Source organism: Saccopteryx bilineata, chromosome 3, assembly GCF_036850765.1.
Source record: "Saccopteryx bilineata isolate mSacBil1 chromosome 3, mSacBil1_pri_phased_curated, whole genome shotgun sequence".
NCBI classification, from domain to species: Eukaryota; Metazoa; Chordata; class Mammalia; order Chiroptera; family Emballonuridae; genus Saccopteryx; species Saccopteryx bilineata.
This window is the reverse complement of record NC_089492.1, coordinates 163,662,523-163,682,471: the sequence shown is the minus strand read 5'-3', so window position 1 is coordinate 163,682,471 and position 19,949 is coordinate 163,662,523. Positions and strand designations below refer to the sequence as shown.

The following is a 19,949-nucleotide window of genomic DNA, read 5'->3' as shown; positions in this document are numbered from 1 at the left end:
TGAAATAAAGAAATTACAAAATATTATAAGTTTTTAAACCTAAAATGTTATATTTGCATTATGAAGTTGATAAAAACAATTCCTAAAATATTGACATTATTGACAGTAGTAAAAACAGGGTTAATTTTTATCTTTTCTTTTGTCTTTGTATATATTATACTTTAACTGTAGTACACATGTTTTACACATATAATAAAAAGACAAAAAATAAATTAATAGAAAAAAAATCCCTTTTATTTATTTATTATTTATTTATTTATTTATTTTGTATTTTTCTGAAGTTGGAAACGGGGAGGCAGTCAGACAGACTCCCGTATGCGCCCGACCTGGATCCACCCGGCATGCCCACCAGGGAGCGATGCTCTGCCCATCTGGGGCGTTGCTCTGTTGCAACCAGAGCCATTCTAGTGCCTGAGGCAGAGGCCATGGAGCCATCCTCAGCGCCCAGACCAACTTTGCTCCAATAAAGCCTTGGCTGTGGGAGGAGAAGAGAGAGACAAAGAGGAAGGAGAGGGAGAGGGGTGGAGAAGCAGATGGGCGCTTCTCCTGTGTGCTCTGGCCGGAATCGAACACGAGACTCCTGCATGCCAGGCTGATGCTCTGCCATTGAGGCAACCGGCCAGGGCAATCCCCTTTTATTTTTATTTATTTATTTTATAGGTGAGAGGAGGGGAGATAGTGATGCACACTCCCGCATGCACCCTGACCAGAATCTACCCCGCAACCCTGTCTGGGGCCAATGCTTGAATACTGAGCTATTTTTAGTGCCTGAGACCTATGTGCTCAGACCAACCGAGCTATCCTCAGTGCCTGAGGCCATACTGGAACCAATCGAGCCACTGACTGTGGTAGGGGAAGGGGACAGAGGGAGAAAAGAAGGGGGAAAGAAGCCACTGGCCAGGGCCAAGATAAATCTTTCATGAAGCTTATTTTCACAATTCTTCTATTGCTGCTTGACTTGTTTAATGAAATAAAAAGGGTCTCTGGCCAGTGGCTCAGTGAATAGAGTGTTGGCCCAGCGTATGGACATCCTGGGTTTGATTCCTGGTTGGGGCACACAGGAGAAGTGACCATCTGTTTCTTTCTCCCTCCTTCTTCTCTTCTTCTTCCCCTTCCGTTGCCAGTGGCTCGATGGGTTTGAGGGTGGCTCTGGGCAATGAGGATAGCTCCATTGGAGTGCATCAGCCTCAGGTTCTAAAAATAGCTCAGTACTCGAGCATCGAGAATTGGCCCCAGATGGGGTTGCTGTGTGGACCCCAGTCCAGGTGCATGTGGGAATCTGCCTCACTATCTCCCTCCTCTCATCTAAAAAAAAAAAAGAAGAAAAAATTTATCCCATTTAGAGGTTCTTTCCTGCCTCTCTCCTCTTCATTTTCTTTCCCCAAACTCCATTTCTAATGAATATAAATTCACATTATAGGAAAAAGTACAGAGTGTCATAATTTTTTAGCAAAGGATTCATAGGGCATTTTAAAGTTGTATGTAAAAGACAGTTATTTATTAGCTTATGTGATTCACAGTTCCTTTCTGGGTTGTGTCATATGAGAAAACGTGAGGTTATAATCCATCAGACAGGCAACCTTCCAGCTGAATACTCCTCCAGGAGGCAGGGGGCCTCAGTGCTTCTGAAACATCTCTACTATCAAACCCACCTTCAGTACTTACTGCTGTGTGAACTGGAAATCTTACATACCATCTCTTTAACTCTAGGATTCCTGCCTGTTACATTGGAATAATAATACCCATCTTGTAGGATTATTGTGAGATTTAGAGATGATATACGTAAAGTGGGAAAATATTCTGATACACACGAGGCTATTATTAACGATTACAAGTCCTTAACATTTACACGTATATACCAACGTATGTGGTATGAGAGAGGGTAGTGTGGACCAAACTGCACAGAGTACCTTGGTCTAGACATATATCCCCCATTCACAAACACACCCCCTTCTGAGGTCATCCTACTTACAGAAGCAGGCACGTCATCGAGCTGCCTCCCACCATGGTTGGAAACAATGATGCCTTGGACTTTGTGCTTCACAGCTAACGCTGCATCTTCTTTTGTCAAGATCCCTTTAAGGATGATGGGCAGTTGAGTTATGCTCTGCAACCAGGAGAGATCATTCCAGCAGAAGGAGGAGTCAATGGGAGACATCTGCAGATAGGGCATGGAATTTCTCTGTGGGGAATAAAAGAGAACCTTCATCTCGAATTCCTTCAAGATGGCTTGATCTCACTCTTTTTTTTTTTTTAAGATTTTATTTATTCATTATAGAGAGGGGAGAAGGGGGAGGAGCAAGAAGCATCAACTCCCACATGTGCCTTGACCAGGCAATCCCAGGGTTTTGAACCAGCAACCTCAGCGTTTACCAGGTTGACGCTTTATCCACTGCTCCGCCACAGGTCAGGCAAGACGGCTTGATCCATTTCAAAGATGAGGCACGTCTGGATAGCCAGTGAGTAACAAGTGAAACTAAGTGTTTATAAGCTTGAGAAGAGGAGCTGTAAGAATCAGCCACACTCCTCGCTCCTTTCTTTAACAAAAATAATTTATACTTCAATTGCTTATTCATAAACCATAAATTGTGTCCCTGTTCAATCCTATGCTAGGATCTGGGAACACAAAGACAGCTATGACACAGGCCCTACATGAGAAGAACTGAGAGTTTATAGTAAGTGGACTGGATAAGCAAAAGCATTGATAGGCCCTTGTGATGCATTATGGTTGAGATAGGCACAGGATAATAACTAAGCAATATTTCAATAAGTCTAAATCAGATATTATGCAATATTGGCCTTTGACTCACCACGGGCACCAAATATCCATAAATTTCTGGAATCTGAGATAAGGATTCATGCAGACCTCAAGGCCAAGTTGCATATGACTTAATGAGTGGAACTGTTGAGAGTCTCGTGGCTGGCTATCATAGCTATTTGTCAATGGAAACGCCTGCTATCACTGTCTCTACTGTAGCCAAGGAATTCCAACTTCACCATGACTTTCTCTGGGGCACTCCCTCCCATCGGACTGTCAGATTTTTTATTTTTTTATTTTTTTATTTTTTTGCATTTTTCTGAAGCTGGAAACAGGGAGAGATAGTCAGACAGACTCCCGCATGCGCCCGACCGGGATCCACCTGGCACGCCCACCATGGGGCGACGCTCTGCCCACCAGGGGGCGATGCTCTGCCCATCCTGGGCGTCGCCATGTTGCGACCAGAGCCACTCTAGCGCCTGAGGCAGAGGCCACAGAGCCATCCCCAGCGCCCGGGCCATCTCTGCTCCAATGGAGCCTTGGCTGTGGGAGGGGAAGAGAGAGACAGAGAGGAAAGCGCGGCGGAGGGGTGGAGAAGCAAATGGGCGCTTCTCCTATGTGCCCTGGCCGGGAATCGAACCCGGGTCCTCCGCACGCTAGGCCGACGCTCTACCGCTGAGCCAACCGGCCAGGGCGGACTGTCAGATTTTAATGGGTGAGGTGCCCTTTGCCATCATCCAGTTCAGAGATTCCAAACAGATGTGTCATAGCACCCCACTGGTGCAGAGATGAGTCCAGGTGTGCAGAGATACTGCCCCTCGTTTTTCAGAGCAGCAGGGTGGGGCCTGGGCTGCTTACACTCCATAGCTGGTCACCTGGGCTGTGAGCATCCCCGTCTGAGGGTCAGTGTATCTAGTGTGCCATGAAGTAGAAGATGTGGAAGAACTTGTTTAGTTTACTCTCACCCTTGCAGAGTCCTCTCTACTGCTTCCCTGCTTCTCAGCACTCAGCCCGGCCAGGACACCCCGGTGACTGACTGGACAGCTCCAGGAGAGAGCACACCTGGCCTCCTGTTCTGTCGGTCTGGAAGCTGCAGTACGGAGGACCCAGACCTGACCTTTGACCTGCTGCATCCCTTGTGTCTGGCACAGTCTGGCCTTCAGCAAACTCTTGCGGAAAGAAAGAAGGAAGGAACCAGAGAAGGAAATTCGCCTTCTGTAATGCTTGATCTGGTATCTTTCCTACCTCCTTCGGTGATTGAAGATCCTTCAGCAATAAATTCGTCTTGAAGTTCATCTGGTTTCGAACATCGTGTCGCCTTTTGCCAACTTTGGGCACATCCACGGTGACTACCAGAGCTCTGAAACCCAGCGATTCTGCCCTCTGAATCAGCTTTTGGTTTAGCTGCCGATCTGACTGCACGTAGAGTTGGAACCACCGGAAGCCTCTGGGGGCAGTAGCCACAATGTCTTCAAGAGTACAGCTGGAATATGTGCTGGTGATGTAGCACACATGGGCAGCTTGGGCAGCTGCAAAGCAAGTGACGCAACTCAGGTTGGGGACTGGGTGAGGACCCCAGGAGTCTGCACTGCCTTTGGCCACCCTGCCCTAGGAGTGAACACATAGCTTGACTCCCTGTGGGGCAGGGAGAGAAGAATCTGATCAGACTGGGAAGCCTACAGCTGTCTGCGCCCCCCTCTGTGTAACCTGTCTTCTAAGCCCTGGACTCCATGTTAAAGTAGTTCCAGCTAGAGAGGTTATTTAGTGCCCCAGCCTGTGTTGGGCATATTGAAGCTTTAAGGTAGGAAAATGGGCTTCTCATGAACTTGTCAGTGAATCAAAAGAGAATTAAAGCAGGCAGAGGTTGAGGAAATGTAATTCCAGTGGAGAAGGCTGAGGTTTGTAGTGGACAAAGCATGAGGTCTAAAGTGAGAAGGATGTTATTTCTACCATATACCTAGCTGTGTGGTCTTAAATCTTACTTTCCTGATCTTTAAAGTGGGGAAATAATAATACCACTGCTACAGGGTTGTCAGGAGATTAAGTGAGATACTAGATACGGAAAAATTTTGTGAATTACAAAGTGATATCCTGCACAAATGCTAGTGACAGTGATGTTGATGGTGGTCACAATGATGGTGACATTGCTGCTACACTGCATTTCTCATTTCCTACTTTGTGTATTTTCAGAGGGGTTTTCCAACTGGTTATGTCACAATCATTCTATAACCCATGGGCAAAGTGTTTGGCCTGATCAAAAATTAATATTTTTAGTTCCACAGTTGTCAACAGGTGATGCCCCATTCTTTAGCTCCAAATCAAAAACAACACAGCACATTCAACCATGAAGATTTAGTGAAGTGGTCACATTCATATAGGATGTCCACATTTCCGCCTAGCTGGACGTGGTTCCCAACCCAGGTGGATGTCACTTTAGCTCTGGAACCCCTGGATTCATTGACTCCTATAGCATGGAGCCCCCAAGGAAAAGACCCCAAGGAAACTGGCAGCAATGGATTAGTGCTCGAGTGAAGATTACAAAGGAGTCACAAGAATATCTTTAGCCTTGCTTTTCCCTTTCCCTTTCCTTCTCTTTATTATTTTTCATGGGGTGGGGGTCAGGGTAGAGGAAGAGGGCAACTAGGAAGGAGGCACACCCCAAAAGAAACTGTCAAATGAGATCACAAAGCCAGCTGAGCAAGAGGAAGATGGAACATTTGGACAAAACACCTGTCAGGGCCTGTGGTGGGACCTGAGGTGACGACTCTTCTCATCCTACACTCAGACTTACCATCTGTTCAGCCCAGGAGGGGTCAGAGAGCTCCCCACTCCCCCTGGGGCCACATGGAACATCCTTTCTCCACAGACAGTGTGAGTCGGGGGCCAGCACCCCTCTTCTGCCATGGCTGAGTGGGTAGCCTCTTTCCCACCCTAACCACTCTTTATTATGGAAAATGGGTATTTTCTCAATCTTAGGTGAACTGTTCCCCCCCCTTTAATTAGGACCATTTTCTGTCCTTGCCCCTTCTCTAGAGAAGCCGTGGGGCAGGCCCCAGCCGGCAGGACCCGTGGGCACCACGGGGTGCTGGGGGGGGAGCCCGGGCTGGCTCGCACCTCTGGCCGTGCTCATCTCTCCATCGGGCCAGGCGAGGCAGTGGAAACCCGTAGGTGAGATGCCAATGGGGGCACTGATCTCCTCTCCTTGGATTGTGGTCCTGGTGTCCACCTGCGACACATCTTTCAGATACCGGGGACGGAGGCGGATTCTGTGCTAGACAATAAAGAGGTTTCCTATTGGTGGGATTGCTCTTTAGCATGGAGACCCTGCCTGGTGCTGGACCTACGGACCCCTGGTACAGGCTGAGACCCAATGGGTCTCCAGAAACCTGGGGCGGGGTTCCATTGGCTGAGAACTGAATAGACAGCATAGACCAACTGGAGGTCCTGCCATTCAGGAAGCCTCTCCCAACCCCTGTTCCACATGAACCAGCCTTCTCTGCATTCCCAGTGCATGTGGGGGCCCCCCAGTCGCTGCCTTGCTCCCTCAGCGGTCTGTGTCTCTGTGCTGAGCCGCCTGGACCACGCTATTGGCACCTGGAAACTCTGGCTGACTCATCAGAATGAGGACTAGAAGGGGAAGGAATGAGAAGCCCTCTCAGGTTAGGACCCAGCTCTACAGTAGAAAGGTCACTGATAGGGGCAAGCCCAGGAATGATCACAGTATTCTTTTTGCTAGAGGCAAATTCATTTAAAAATTTGACTTAGATCTTGCTTTAGAATAAGGTAGGGAAATGACAAGTATACAAAACACTTTAAGGCCAATAAATACATTTTGGACCTCAGGGTCCAAAAATGCTTGTCTTTCATAAAACATTGTTATTCCTATATACTAGCTGAGACAGATTTTTCTGGAAATTCTGATTGTGCAAACTTGATCAGATAGCTTCAGTAACTTTATCCCTAAATGGGAGTAATAATCCAAATTTCCTAACAGTCAAAACAAAACAAAGCAGTTAAAGGACTGAGCATAGAGCTGAGCAGGTATGGAAACAGAACAGCGTGTTCACTTTGGATCCCGTTTTGCAGGTGTTTCCTGACCTCTCTATCCCAGACCTCAGGGAACTCTCTCCAGGGCTCTGTGGACCACTGTCTTTGTCACAGTTACTCAGCTCTGCTGTTGTGATGTAAAAGCAGCCATAGACAATAGGTAAGTGAAGACAATAGGTAAGTGACCCAGCATAGCTGTGTTCCCATGGAACTTACCTCCTAGACACCAAAATTTGAATTGCATGTAATTTTTGTGTATCACAAATTCTTCTTCTTTTGAGTCACTTCAACTGTTTTAGGTGGGGCGGGGGGGGGGGGAAACTTGGCTTGCTCATCTAAAAAATGGTGGTGGGCAGGACTTGGCCTGTGGGCTGCTGCTTCCTGGTCTGCCCCCCCCCCCCTCTGGTCCAGCCCTCTGCCTTGAGTCAATCTTCTTCACAGCTGGGACTCCTTAGGTGTCCATATTTCCTCCCTCCCTGAGTCCTTGCTCCTTTCACACATTCTGTTCTCTAAGCCTGAAGTTTAAGAACTCAGGAAATTTAGGCCCACCCAGCAGGCTTCTCCTCCCTATGCTGGTGGCTGGTGACCTTTGGATCTTGTCCTATCTTCTTAGGTGGCCAAGTTACTGAAGGCAGAGGGAGGGTGACTCGTGTGTGCTAGTTCTGTGGAAGCACTCAGGTGAACCCCTTCTCCAGCCATACTCTCCCCAGCCAACCCCAAAAAACCCAAACGCAAAATGACAACACAAAGCCTTGATCAGGACAGTCCTCTTTGGTCTGTGCAGGCAGAAACGAGGACTGCTCCCTTCCAAGGAGCTCTGAGCCAGTGCGCCTGACTTTAGCAATAGGAAGGATACAGAAGACCAAACTTTTTAAATGCTGCAATGTTGTCATCTCTGGTGAAGGCTTCACCAGCTCCTCCTTCAATATAATCCCACGTTGACTTGGACAGACGCTCCCGTGCATGAGCCTCAAAGTCTGTCAGACACACCAGGGACATTTCTGGACCTTCAAAGGACAAACCAAAATCAACAATCAAACCCAGGAAGAATACTTCGTTGGGAGAGGAGCAGGTGGAGGGGCTGCAGCACGAAGCTGTTCGGATTCATCATTAACCTCCTGTGTTCTTTATCACAGCAGAGGTACTGTCAAAGGTGCCCACCGGCCAGCAGGCAGGGTGAGGAGTCATGCACACTATGCCCCAATTCTCCCCGCCCCCATCCCAGCTGTTGGTTGTTTGGTCTCCTAAATCTCCCTCATGTCTCTCCCCTCATCTCTGAGCCCACTGCCTCACACCTAGTTGAGGCCCCATCACCTCTTACAAGATTATTTAAAAATTTATTTTTATCTTTTTCCCTTAGCCTTCACTGTACAACTCATCTTCATCTAGCTGTCCAGGAATTTTCTAAGATGCAAATCTGATCACGCCTCTTGTCATTAGGCGCCCACATTCTTTTTTTTTTTTTATAAATAAATTTTTATTAATTTTAATGGGATGACATCAATAAATCAGGGTACATATATTCAAAGAAAACATGTCCAGGTTATCTTGTCATTCAATTCTGTTGCATACCCATCACCCAAAGTCAGATTGTCCTCCGTCACCTTCTATCTAGTTTTCTTTGTGCCCCTCCCCCTCCCCCTTTCCTCCCCCCTCCCCATAACCACCTCACTCTTGTCCATGTCTCTTAGTCTCGTTTTTATGTCCCACCAATGTATGGAATCATGCAGTTCTTGTTTTTTCAGATTTACTTATTTCACTCCGTATAATGTTATCAAGATCCCACCATTTTGTTGTAAATGATCCGATGTCATCATTTCTTATGGCTGAGTAGTATACCCTAGTGTATATGTGCCACATCTTCTTTATCCAGTCTTCTATTTTTTTTTTACAGTGATTAAAGCCTTTAAGCAAACTCTTGGCCAATACAACAACAATTCATAAAAGAGTAGTGTCCTTAACATGTTCCCCAAGTCCAAGTTGGCACCAACAGCATTCCAAATCCCTGAAAATGCAACCCAACCCCAGTTCAGTCCATTAGGAGCTGTCACAAGGAGCAGGAGTCCAGGAAAAGTAATTGTTGTCACAATTCTATATTTTGCAGCTCAAGTCCAAGTCCCAATCACCGCTGCTTCTAGCTGGTACTGATTCAAGTAGACTGGAAAAGCCATCTGCAGCGTGTGTGGATATAGAGCTTCTGTTCTCCTCTGCCTGGAGAGATGAGACCAGAGTGCTTTTCCCTGGAGCTCTGCAACTGTGGCGTAGTAAAGAGAACCTTGGGGTACACAAGCTAGGTGGCAAAGGTAAATTCATAATAGAAGTTGGCAAAAGGGGGAAAGAGCTCTAAATTAGGAGTAGGTCCCAGCCTGAAATATGTGTGGGGCACTGAGGTAGGAGGAATAAAGGAAACACTATATATTAAACAAAGCAGCAGAAAATAGGACTATCAACACCCACAACAGAGATCTTCAAGGGAAGAATAAAAAACCTGACTATTCAGGCAAGACATAGTTAAGTGGCCCTTGTGCAAATGAGATCAGTTTACCTACTTCTTGAAAGAAATACCTTAGACTCGTCCACAGTGTCGTAGATGGAGCTGACGGCCCTGGGCACCTTCAGCCTTCAGTGGCAAACCCCAGCATTCTGGGCAAGGTTAGGTCATAGGTGGCTGGAGCAGGGCTGGAAGAGACTGAACCCTCCCTTTAGAGGAGCGAGGGGGAAGCCTACCTTCCAGTGTCCCTTTTTCCTCACAGCAAAGGCATGTAAGCTTGGCAGGCTTTAGTTCAATGACCTTCCTTTTCACTATTGAAGCAGGACCCAGATGGAATCCTATGAGACCCCTTTGGGGCATTGGAGCCTTTAAGAGCGTATCCTAAAAGCTGGTAGTTCACCTGATCTCTATTGGGCTTTTTCTGCCTCTTGGTGCCTTAAAAGCCATGCTCAGAAGATCTCGCTGAGGGGTTTGAAGATCCCCATTCACCTATAAACCTTTTCCATATAGCTGGAGCTATTTGGAAAAAGACAAAACAGTGTTATTAGCTGGATCTAATAAAAGAAGGTAGAAGTTTGCAGGAGAAAAAGATTTGGCATTTCTTGTTCATCAGCATTCAAAAGAAATTTAAAAAATTTTAAGTAAAAAGCATGATATGGTAGACCCATAGGAGTTCCAGGATATGATTCCCCCCTTTAAAATTTTTTTAAATTGACCTTAAAATATTTGCTGTAAAGTGTAAAATAAATATATACACTTTAATAATACCTTGACTTTAAAGATTGTAAGAAATACCCATAATTCGAAAGGTTTGACAAAATACAGTAAATGCTTTTGCTACATATGCAGGAGCATTGTCAGTTTTAACCAGTTTAGGAACTCTAATAATAGAAAAATGCATACAGACAATGAGCTATAACATGCTTAGCAGCCTCTCCTGTTCTGGCAGAGGTTACTATAAATCCAGAATAAGTATCCATTGTAACGTGGACATAGGAATGTTTGCCAAATGAAGGTGTATGAGTAACATCCATCTCTCAAAGTTGTTCTGGTAGGAGTCCTTGAGGGTTAACTCCAAGTGAAGGGACAGATTATAGAATAGGACACCTTGGACAGGATTTCCCAATCTGCCGTGCTGCTTCCCAAGAAAGTTGAAACTGTTTACACAGGGCTGCAGCGTTCTGGGGATGAATAGTATGAGACTGAATTGCTCGATCTGTCATGGTTGCTCCAAATAATTTTCTTTTGGGTAGCTTGATCAACAAGGGCATTCCCTTGTGCTAAAGCTCCAGGGAGCATGGAGTGAGCTCGACTATGTCCTATAAAACATGGAGCTCGGCCCTGGCCGGTTGGCTCAGCGGTAGAGCGTTGGCCTAGCGTGCGGAGGACCCGGGTTCGATTCCCGGCCAGGGCACACAGGAGAAGCACCCATTTGCTTCTCCACCCCTCCGCCGCACCTTCCTCTCTGTCTCTCTCTTCCCCTCCCACAGCCAAGGCTCCATTGGAGCAAAGATGGCCCGGGCGCTGGGGATGGCTCCTTGGCCTCTGCCCCAGGCGCTAGAGTGGCTCTGGTCGCAACATGGCGACGCCCAGGATGGGCAGAGCATCGCCCCCTGGTGGGCAAGAGCGTCGCCCCATGGTGGGCGTGCCGGGTGGATCCCGGTCGGGTGCATGCGGGAGTCTGTCTGACTGTCTCTCCCTGTTTCCAGCTTCAGAAAAATGAAAAATGAAGAAAAAAAAAAATAAAACATGGAGCTCTATGTTGACATAGAACTCCTTGAAGAAGGAGGAACTGCTGAAATAGTTCATCAGCAGTTGTCCCTAAGACAGCCGTCTTTATAGTGGAAATAACCATAAGTAAATATTTGCTGTCTGTATATAGATTAAAGGAGGAATATGGCAAGTGCTGAAAAGCCATGATAATGGCATATAATTCTAGTCTTTGAGCTGATTTTAAGTTGACTGTTTCAGTATAAAGTTGTCCATTGATTTGCAAAAGCGATTTGCCATTTAGTGGAAGTTTCCCAGAGCCATTGTTGTTGATCCTTTGAAAAAAGGAACAACAATAATTTTGAGGCTCAAAACCTATAAGCTGTAAGGGTCGCCTTTGCCCTTTGATAATCAAGGAGGCGACAAGATCAAAATATGGAAGTGTATTCCATGGGCTGTTAGATGGTTCAATGTGCCCAAGCTGTATCTGCTCTTGTGCCAATTGAGCAGCTGCTCTAAGTTTCTCCTGAGAAAGGGGCCATTGGTTTACCCATACAGGATTATCTGATTTCCAAGTAATTGGGTCTGCACAATGCATTATTGGGGTAGGAGGAGCTACCAAGGCCCCTATGCTAAATTTTGATATCCTAAGCCACACCTTCTGGTATTGTGTGCCACTTCTATGGGGGTGAGAATTCCTCGCTGTTCTTTCCCTAGTCCCTTAGTGGGCAAAAATCACCTATCAAGCCTCTAAGTACTGACTAACAACTTAGAATTGACAAGCAACGCTCCTGGATTTTTCAAAACATCTCTACCCCACAAATTATCTGGCCATCCAGGGAGCACATAAGGTTTAAAAAAATTCAGAATGACCTTCTTAATCTTTCCAGTGTAAAAAACTAGAACTTTGTCGAGGGGATTTACTCTGCCCTATACATGTAATTCTGTGCCTGCTGCATGAGTGGGCCAGGAAGGAGGCCAATGTAGTTTAGCAATAACAGATATATCAGCTCCAGTATCTTAAAGTCCTTTAAATTTATGCCCTTGTATTGTTAGTTCCATTTCAGGGTGTTCCTGACCTATTTTTTAAAATCCAATTGGCAAAATCAGAGGAGCCAAATCACCAATTTTCTTGGGGTCCTTTTTGCAGGATGTGGCTTGCGAAGCAGAATTAGCATCCTCATGCTATTCACTATTCTTCTAACTGTCTGAATTAGCCGTGAGACAAATTCTTTTTTCTTTTTTTTTCATTTTTCTGAAGCTGGAAACAGGGAGAGACAGTCAGACAGACTCCCGCATGCGCCCGACCGGGATCCACCCGGCACGCCCACCAGGGGCGATGCTCTGCCCACCAGGGGGCGATGCTCTGCCCATCCTGGGCATCGCCATGTTGCGACCAGAGCCACTCTAGCACCTGAGGCAGAGGCCACAGAGCCATCCCCAGCGCCCGGGCCATCTTTGCTCCAATGGAGCCTTGGCTGCAGGAGGGGAAGAGAGAGACAGAGAGGAAAGCGTGGCGGAGGGGTGGAGAAGCAAATGGGCGCTTCTCCTGTGTGCCCTGGCCGGGAATCAAACCCGGGTCCTCCGCACGCTAGGCCGACGCTCTACCGCTGAGCCAAACGGCCAGGGCCACAAATTTTTTTTTTTTTAATTAATTTTGATGGGGTGAGATTGATAAATCAGGGTATATATGTTCAGAGAAAACAGCTTTAGGTTATTATTATTTTTTTTATAACTAAATAACATTTATTTGTTTCTCACTGACTTTATCTTAGGACATAACTAAAACTGTGCCACCAATGGACTGGATTTAGCTCAGCAGTTCCTTGGAGTCAAATTTACTTGTTAAAATTACGCCACCACCCACCCCTCTTGAAGAAGGGTTAGTACAGTGAATGTTATAAAGCAGATACGTGCAGTTTTAAAAAGATTGGAACCAACATTAACTGACAAAAATTTCCTTCTAAATCATAACAATGTTTAAGTAGAAAAAAAAAAGGTGGTGGGGGAGGGAGGCAATGGGAGCTTCAGATTGAACAAGATCCTCACATTTCATCTAGTACATTCAATCCTGGCTAGAATGAATCAAATGCATACAGGATATCTATAATACAAAACTTCCACTACAGATTGCTGTACATATCTGTGTTCCAAGCCCATCCCTAAACCCCTAATGCTTCCAACACAACTATTTCCCGGCCTGTTGGGCCTGCCGACGGAGGAGCACGTAGATCTTCTCTTTAATCCAGTCTTTATTATAAGGCTGGATTAAACAAGACAGCTGAGGTCTGCCAGATCATCAATAAAATCAAACAACTGGCTGATATCATATGTGATAGAGGGGCTGTTGGGATTCATTCTCTTCAGATGTTCTTCATACATTTTACAAATGCCTTCCATGCATTCATTCACTGATTCATAATCGGCGTAAGTTCTGCCTTCTGGCCTCTTGGTAGGCTGTACCAGCAAAATGGTGTGAGACATCGCACCAAACTCTTTCGCTGCAGCCGCCGCCAACAGTGCTGCCACACATGAGCTTAGCCACACGCAGCCCAGCTTTAGGTTATTTTGACATTTGATTATGCTGCATTCCCATCACCCAAAGTCCAATTGTCTTCCGTCACCATCTAAGTGGTTTTCTTTGTGCCGCTCCCCTCCTCTCAACCCCCTCCCTCTCCTCCCTCCCACCCTGTAACCCACACACTCTTGTCCATGTCTCTGAGTCTCATGTTTATGTCCCACCTATGTATGGAATCATGTAGTTCTTAGTTTTTTCTGATTTACTTATTTCGCTCTGTATAATGTTATCAAGGTCCATCCATGTTGTTGTAAATGATCCGATATCATAATTTCTTATGGCTGAGTAGTATTCCATAGTATATATTTACCAAAGCTTTTTAATCTGCTAGTCCACTGACGGACACTTGGGCTGTTTCCAGATCTTTGCTATTGTGAACAATGCTGTCATAAACATGGGGGTGCATTTCTTCTTTTGAAACAGTGCTATGGTGTTCTTGGGGTATATTCCTAAAAGTGGTATAGCTGGGTCAAAAGGCACTTTGATTTTTTTTTTTTATAGAGACAGAGAGTGAATCAGAGAGAGAGATAGACAGGGACAGACAGTAACGGAGAGAGATGAGAAGCATCAATCATTAGTTTTTCATTGCACATTGCGACACCTTAGTTGTTCATTGATTGCTTTCTCATATGTGCCTTGACCGCGGGCCTTCAGCAGACCAAGTTACCCCTTGCTGGAGCCAGTGACCTTGGGTTCAAGCTGGTGGGCTTTTTGCTCTAACCAGATGAGCCCACGCTCAAGCTGGCGACCTCGGAGTCTCGAACCTGGGTCCTCCGCATCCCAGCCCGACTCTCTATCCACTGCGCCACCGCCTGGTCAGGCGGCAGTTTGATTTTTAATTTCTTGAGGAATCTCCATATTGTTTTCCACAGTGGCTGCACCAGTCTGCATTCCCACCAGCAGTGCAGGAGGGTTCCCTTTTCTCCACATCCTAGCCAGCACTTATTCTGTGTTGTTTTGTTGATGAGTGCCATTCTGACTGGTGTGAGGTGATATCTCATTGTGGTTTTAATTTGCATTTCTCTAATGATTAGTGATGTTGAGCATTTTTTCATATGCCTATTGGCCATCTGTATGTCCTCTTTGGAGAAGTGTCTATTCATTTCTTTTGCCCATTTTTGGATTGGATTGTTTGTCTTTCTGGTATTAAGTTTTACAAGTTCTTTATAAATTTTGGTTATTAACCCCTTATCAGATGCATTGTCAAATATATTCTCCCATTGTGTAGTTTATCTTTTTATTCTGTTCTTATTGTCTTTAGCTGTGCAGAAGCTTTTTAGTTTGATATAGTCCCATTTGTTTATCCTGTCTTTTATTTCACTTGCCCGTGGAGATAAATCGGCAAATATATTGCTGCGAAAGATGTCAGAGAGCTTATTGCCTATGTTTTCTTCTAAGATGCTTATGGTTTTACGGCTTACATTTAACTCTTTTATCCATTTTGAGTTTATTTTTGTGAATGGTGTAAGTTGGTGATCTAGTTTCATTTTTTTGCAGGTAGCTGTCCAATTTCCCAACACCATTTGTTGAAGAGGCTATCTTTACTCCAATGTATGCTCTTACCTCCTTTGTCAAATATCAGTATCCATAAAAGTGTGGGTTTATTTCTGGGATCTCAGTTCTGTTCCATTGATCTATATGCCTGTTCTTATGCCAGTACCAGGCTGTTTTGAGTACAATAGCCTTATAGTATAACTTGATATCCGGAAGTATGATACCTCCCACTTTATTCTTCTTTTTCAAGATTGCTGAGGCTATTCGTGTTCTCTTTTGGTTCCATATAAATTTTTGGAATATGTGTTCTATATCTTTGAAGTAAGTCATTGGTATTTTAATTGGTATTGCATTGAATTTATAAATTGCTTTGGGTAATATAGACATTTTAATGATGTTTATTCTTCCTAACCATGAGCATGGTATATGCTTCCACTTGTTTGTATCTTCCCTGAGTTCTTTTATCAATGTTTTATAATTTTCCAAGTACAAGTCTTTAATCTCCCTGGTTAAATTTATTTCTAGGTACTTAATTTTTTTGGTTGCAGTGGTAAAGGGGATTGATTTCTTAATTTCTCTTTCTGACTGTTTATTGTTAGTGTATAAAAATGCCTCTGATTTCTGAGTATTAATTTTATATCCTGCCACCTTGCCGAATTCATTTATCAGGTCTAGTAGTTTTTTGACTGCGACTTTAGGGTTTTCTCTATATAATATCATATCATCTGCAAATAATGATAGTTTTATTTCTTTTTTTCCAATTTGGATGCCTTTTGTTTCTTCTCCTTGCCTGATTGCTGTGGCCCAGACTTCCAGAACTATGTTGAATAAGAGTGGTGAAAGGTGGCACCCCTGCCTTGTTCCTGATCTTAAGGGGATTGCTTTTAATTTTTGCCCATTGAGTATGATGTTGGCTGTGGGTTTGTCATAGATGGCCTTTATCATGTTGAGGTATGTTCCCTGTATTCCCACTTTGCTGAGAGTTTTGATCATGAGTGGGTGCTAGATTTTATCAAATGCTTTTTCTGCATTTATTGAAATTATCATGTGGTTTTTCTCCTTCCTTTTGTTTATGTGATGAATCACATTGATTGATTTGCAAATATTGTACCAGCCTTGCTTCTCCAGAATAAATCCCACTTAATCACGGTGTATGATTTTTTTCATATATTGCTGGATCCGGTTTGCTAATATTTTGTTGAGGATTTTAGCATCTAAATTCATCAGGGGTATTGGCCTATAATTTTCTTTCTTTGTGTTGTCATTGCCTGGTTTTGGAGTCAGAATTATGCTCGCCTCATAAAAGGATCTTGAAAGTCTTCCTTCCTCTTGAATTATTTGAAATAGCTTGAGAAAGATAGGAGTTAGTTCTTCTTTGAATATTTGGTAGAATTCACTTGTGAAGCCATCAGGCCCAGGACTTTTCTTTGTTGGGAGTTTTTTGATAACTGTTTCAATCTCATTTGTGGTAATTGGTCTGTTTAGGTTTCTGATTCTTCCAGATTAATTTTTGGAAGATTATATGTTTCAAGGAATTTGTCCATTTCATCTAGGTTGTCTAGTTTTTTGGCATACAGTTCTTCATAGTATTTTCTTACAATATTTTGTATTTCTGTTGTGTCAGTTGTTATTTCTCCACTCTTGTTTCTAATTTTATTTATTTGAGTCCTCTCTCTTATTTTCTTGGTGAGCCTGGTTAAAGGTTCATCGATCTTGTTTACCTTTTCAAAGAACTAGCTCCTGGTTTCATTGATCCTCTGTATTATTTCTTTAGCCTGTATGTCATTTATTTCTGCTCTGATCTTTATTATTTCCTTCCTTCTACTAGCTCTGGGGTTTACTTGCTGTTCTTTTTCTAGTTCTTTTAGATGTAGGGTCAAGTTGTTTATTTGAGCTTTTTCTAGCTTCTTGAGGTATGCCTGTAATGCTATGAACTTCCCTCTCAGGACTGCTTTTGCTGTGTCCCATAAATTTTGAGTTGATGTATGCTCATTATGGTTCGTTTATAAGAATTTTTAAATTTCTTCTTTGATCTCATTTTTTTACCCATTTGTTATTTAATAACATGCTATTTAGTTTCCAAGTGTTTGAGTATTTTTCAGTTTTTCTGTTGTGGTTGATTTCTACTTTCATGCCATTGTGATCAGAGAAAGTGCTCAATATGATTTCAATCTTCTTAAATTTGTTGAGATCGCTTTTGTGCCCTAACATGGGGTCTATCCTAGAGAATGTACCATAAGCACTTGAAAAAAATGTATATTCTGCTGCTTTAGGGTGAAAGGTTCTGAAGATATCTATTAAATCGAATTGATCTAATATGTCCTTTAAGTCTGCTGTTTCTTTGTTAATTTTCTTTCTTGAGGGTTTATCTAGTGATGTTAGTGGGGTATTGAAATCTCCTACTATTATAGTATTGCAGTTGATCTCACCCTTTAAATCCATCAAAGTCTGCTTTATATATTTAGGTGCTCCTATATAAGGTGTGTAGATATTTATAACGGTTATATCTTCCTGTTGGATTGCTCCCTTTATCATTATGTAGTGACCTTCTTTATCTCTTACTATAGTCTTTGTTTTAAAGTCCATTTTGTCTGATATAAGTATAGCTACCCCAGCTTTTTTTTCATTTCCATTTGCGTGAAATATTTTTTTTCCATCCTTTTATCTTCAGTCTATATGCATCTTTTGTTTTAAGGTGTGTCTCTTGTAGACAGCATATGTATGGGTTCTGTTTTTTTTATCAGCTACCCTATGTCTTTTGATCAGATCATTTAATCCATTTACATTTAAGGTTATTATTGATATATAATTGTTTATTGCCATTTTATTCTTTAAAACTGTATTCCTCTTTGCTATATTATTTTTCTCCTTTGATCTGTTTACAACAGGCCCCTTAGTATTTCTTGCAGCCTTGGTTTGGTTGTAGTGAATTCCTTGAGTTTGTTTTTTGTCTGGAAAGCTTTTTATTTCTCCTTCAATTTTAAATGATAGCCTTGCTGGATAAAGTAGTCTTGGTTGTAGGCTCTTGTTCTGCATTACTTTGAATATTTCTTTTTAAAAAAAATTTTATTTATTTATTTATTTATTTATTTATTTATTTATTCATTTTTAGAGAGGAGAGGGAGAGGGAGAGAAAGAGACAGAGATAAGAGAGAGACAGAGAGAGAGAAGGAGGGAGGCACTGGAAGCATCAACTTCCATATGTGCCTTAACCAGGCAAACCCAGGGTTTTGAACTGGCAACCTCAGCATTTCCAGGTCGACGCTTTATCCACTGCGCCACCACAGGTCAGGCACTTTGAATATTTCTTGCCATTCCCTTCTGGCCTCAAGTGTTTCTGTTGAGAAGTCGGAAGTCATCCTTATGGGGAATCCTTTGTAGGTGATAGTCTTTTTTTCTCTAGCAGCTTTTAATATTTTCTTTTTATCACTTAGCTTTGGTATTTTAATTATGATGTGTCTTGGTGTTGATTTCTTTAGGTTTCTTTTTAATGAAGTTCTCTGTGCTTCTTGAACATATGAGATGTTTTCCTGCCTTAACTGAGGGAAGTTTTCAGTTATGATATGCTTGAACAAACTCTCTATTCCTTGTTCTTTCTCTTCTTCTTCAGGAACCCCTATGATGCAGATGTTTTTTCTCTTCATGTTGTCACAGAGCTCTCTTAGAGTTTCCTCAGACTTTTTGAGTCTCTTTTATTTTTTCTGCTCTGCTTCCATGCCTTTATTTATCTTGTCCTCTAACTCGCTGATTCGATTCTCAGCTTCATCCATCCTGCTTTTAATTCCTTCCATTGTGTTCTTGTTTTCTGATATTGTATTTGTCATTTCTGACTGATTCTTTTTTATTATTTCAATGTCCTTTTTTATATTTGCTATCTCTTTATTTAGGTGTTCATAATGACCATCTATTGTTGTTCTAATATCTTTGATCATCCTAGCAATCATTATTTTAAACTCTGTATCTGGTAATTTGGTTATATCTAATTCATTCAAATCCTTTTCTGGGGATTTCTTTTGATTCCTTTGTGTTGCAATTCTCTGCCTTCGAATTTTCTCTGGGTAAAAGAAGGTTTTGGCCACTGGAGTCCACTGGGTGTGGCCTCTGTTCCCTAGGTATGATCTGTCTGCAGGCCCTACACCCCCTCTGCTGTTGTTGCCTAGGGCATTTGGGAATGGGCGTTGCTGGTGCCTGCCCACTGGGGCTGTTGCTATGGTTTCCGCCTCTCCTTCACGGGAGTGGCTGTGATCACATGCTTGGGTGTACAAGCCTTGGTGGCCTTGGCCTTTGCCCCGGCCCTGTGGGTGGCGTTATGCTCAGCCCTGAGGGCAGTGGCGAGCACCTTTGCTCAGCTGCAGGTCTCTGCCTGTTTCCGGGCTTTCGCCCTGCCCTTGCAGGAGGAGCCTGCTCGTGGGACTGCTGCAAGCCTTGGCTCCACAGGCCAGGCGGGACTGTGTGCCCATGCTCAGTAGCGGGACTCTGCCTGTTCTCGGTTTTTGGCTTTCCCCCCACAGGAAGAGCCAGCTCTCTAGTCAGACCACAAGCCTTGGTTCCGTGGGCGGGGCGGGGCTGTGCTCCTGTACCCTTGCTCAAGGGCCGGTCTTAACCGCTTCCAGGGTTCCCGCCCTTCCCCCCACAGGGTGGATTGCAGGCGGCCCACAGCTGGGCTTGACCACTTTTGCACACCCCTCCTCCCCAGCTGGGCAAGACTGAGCTCACACCTGGGCCCAGTGGTGGCCAGTTGGCTTCTGCCCTTGCCAACAGAACTACGCTTCCCTGTCCCACTGCCGCCCTCCCTCTGGCGAGCCCTCAGCCGTGTGTGTGTGTGTGTGTGTGTGTGTGTGTGAGGGTGCTAGAGCTCAGACCCTAACACT

General features: G+C 44.0%; 1 protein-coding gene and 1 pseudogene across 2 annotated transcripts in view; both read right to left on the bottom strand.

The window, feature by feature from the left end:
- HAO2 (hydroxyacid oxidase 2) overlaps positions 1-19,949 on the bottom strand; it is a 38,495-nt gene that overhangs the window by 8,916 nt on the left and 9,630 nt on the right. Inside the window, exons 2-5 of one of the 2 annotated variants that reach the window (XM_066268123.1) lie at positions 7,674-7,812; positions 5,873-6,024; positions 4,004-4,287; positions 1,973-2,182 (exon numbers count right to left, since the gene is read on the bottom strand). In XM_066268123.1, the coding sequence (XP_066124220.1) occupies positions 1,973-2,182; positions 4,004-4,287; positions 5,873-6,024; positions 7,674-7,812 (785 nt within the window). The remainder of the gene's footprint in view (positions 1-1,972; positions 2,183-4,003; positions 4,288-5,872; positions 6,025-7,673; positions 7,813-19,949) is intronic. The other variant, XM_066268124.1, reaches the window with a different exon arrangement.
- LOC136328911 (enhancer of rudimentary homolog pseudogene) lies at positions 13,195-13,543 on the bottom strand (annotated as a pseudogene).